At 38.7% G+C, this 2,593-nt stretch overlaps 1 protein-coding gene across 4 annotated transcripts in view; it reads right to left on the bottom strand.

Moving 5' to 3' along the window:
* Positions 1-2,593, bottom strand: part of nrg2b (neuregulin 2b) — a 66,016-nt gene that overhangs the window by 17,289 nt on the left and 46,134 nt on the right. For all 4 annotated transcript variants that reach the window (XM_031857648.1, XM_031857651.1, XM_031857649.1 and 1 more), the window contains one exon: positions 1,001-1,130. In XM_031857648.1, the coding sequence (XP_031713508.1) occupies positions 1,001-1,130 (130 nt within the window). The remainder of the gene's footprint in view (positions 1-1,000; positions 1,131-2,593) is intronic.

Here is a 2,593-nt window from a genome sequence, read left to right as displayed (position 1 = left end):
CACACACACACACACACACACACACACACACACACACACACACACACTAATTTGAATACGTCATACTAATGTTTTCATTTTCCAAAGAACAAACATATCACACAATGGTTGAGTATACATAAATATAAAATGATATCTAATGAGAAGATTGTCCTGCACAGATCTTTTGGAACTCATCATCAGTTCGCGTTCATTGTTGCCATTATGCTGAGTCATGCACATTTAGTCTCCAGGAGAATGGTAGGTGTTTCTGCCCTATTTTTGCCCAGCTTTGTGTCACCATATTTTCCTGAGTTGTCAGTGGATCAGAGCTTTATTGACACAAAGATTTTTCTGATGGCTTCTTGGCTGAAGCTCTGTGGGCTTCCTCTGCAGGTTGTCTTCTTGTTCTTCTGTACCTCCTTTTGCATGAAGTAATATCTTCTAAAAATCCTATTTATAGACAGTTATATTTAATTAAAAGCACTGACAAATCTGGCTTTATTTCAGCAGCACTTAAGATAAGAAAGCAAAGTCAATCTGGAGATTACAAAATGTGACTTCTATGCATCCTGATTAGGAGCTAATAGATCGTTGCAAATGTATTGCTTTGTTTTACTGTATTATTGTTATTGTTGGCTACCAGAGGCCCCACAGATACCGCATCCACTCCGGTACACATTTTGAGCTTAACTAGCAGTTGTAATAATAATTTAAAGAAATGTAAGAAAGCCTTATAAAACAACATATCCCTCTTGACATGAAGACGTGCAATCTAATCAGTTAACATTGTTGCGTTTAAAAAGAAATGGTGGTTACTTATTAATTTCTGCCCTGAGAGCAGCTCTGCCTCTGAGGATATCTTGACCCTGTCAGGAGTGACCCGTTGTGGGTTTCCTCTCAGCAGGAACTGCAGGGTTGGCAGGAGGTGACTTTACTTCCAGCCTGTCAGTTAATCCTGACCTCAGGTTCACCTGTGCCTGCCTCTTCTGTGTGTCGGCACTGCTTGAACTGAACTCACATCAACCATGGGGATCTCCTCTGGACCGGGCCCAGGGGGTTTGGGTCCGTTGGCCAGCATGCGGTTGGGTTGCTCCACACACTGATTCTGGTTCTGGTGTAGGTGACTGTGCATCTTCTTCCTCTGCTTCCTGGAGGGGTGGTGATGAAGGAACAATCAGTGATCTGGCAAAGGTGCTAAACTAGAGACAGTGACTGATATCACTTTGCTGTTACTTTAATTGCTCGTTAAAAATCCCTTCCATCTTACTCTCTTCTTAGCTCTCACTACATCATAGCACTTCACTTATCACATGATCCTTTTATGGATACAGCAATATCATCAAGGTACAGCAGCAATGACTCTATTGCACACCTATGAATTAAAGATTATTCTTCTGTTGTAGTTACTGTAAAATGCTCAGGACTGGAAGGCCGGGAGCAATCCAGACTATACAGAAAATCTACCATAAAGAGCAGCTAGGATTAATTCACAAGTGAAGGCTCTTGATCCCCTTGATGTGATTGGGTATTAGGTGGTTTATATCATGCTGTCAACATGACAAACCCACCAACAAATTAACAAGCAAACAAAATAATTTGCCTTTTGCTAATAGAATATGCCATGGATAACTAGAAAATGCATTTCCTGCTGAAAATGCGTTGGAATGCTGAAAGCTGAAATGAATTGCAAAAACATTGCTGAAAATAGATATCCAATTTAAAAACAATTGCAAAAAGCTTAATAATTCAAAAAGTTGAAAGATTACAGATATGAAGTCATACCACCCCTCTCCTGAAAGAGCTGAACATTTTGATATTCGAACGGTTTCTGTAGCTTAAAAAAATTTCAGCGGTAGTGATATTTGTTGTAGTAGTAGAAGTATTATTAGCAGTATAAGTATTATTAGCAGTAGAAGTATTAGTAGCATTTGAATAAGTACTAGTTGTAGCAGTAGTGATATTTGTAGTAGCAGTAGTAGTAGAAGTTGTCGAAGTATTAGTAATTAGAAGAAGAAGTAGTATCAGTAGTCGTAGTAATAGCTGTAGTAGTGGTCGTAGTATTTAATATAACAGTAGTAGTAGTAGAATAAGTAGTAGTAATAGTAAAGTCAGTTTTTGAAGTAGCAGTAGTAGTACTAGTAGCAGTCGTACTAATAGCTGTAGTAGCATTTGTGTTATAAGTAATAATAGTAGTGGTAGTGGTAGTAATAGCAGTAGTGGTAGAAATAATAGTGATGGTATCAGTAGTAGTAGTAGAAGTAGTAATAGTAGCAACAGCAAAAGTTGCAGTAGAAGTAGTAGCAGTAGTAGTAGTAGTGATACTAGAAATATTAGTAGCAGTAGTTGTCGCAGTATTAGTAAGAGCATTCATTATTTCAACAAAAAAGCCTAATTTTGAGCTTAACGTTTAAATACAGTTAATCCATGAGGCTTTTATTTTGAAAGGGTGGGACTGGGTGGGGGAGAGAGGGGGAGAGGAGACATAATCTTAATGTTTGACACACATAAACAGAGGTTATTAAATGACAGGCTTCATCACAAGCATTTCAGTTAGAATTCACTCTTTGGGGCTTTTATTTTGAAATGGGGTGTGGGTGGGGGGGGGGGGGGG

Source organism: Anarrhichthys ocellatus, unplaced genomic scaffold (genome assembly GCF_004355925.1).
Source record: "Anarrhichthys ocellatus isolate YVR2014 unplaced genomic scaffold, GSC_Weel_1.0 scaffold19, whole genome shotgun sequence".
Taxonomy (NCBI): Eukaryota; Metazoa; Chordata; class Actinopteri; order Perciformes; family Anarhichadidae; genus Anarrhichthys; species Anarrhichthys ocellatus.
The sequence above is the reverse complement of the archived record's forward strand: the minus strand, read 5'-3'. Positions and strand labels throughout refer to the sequence as shown.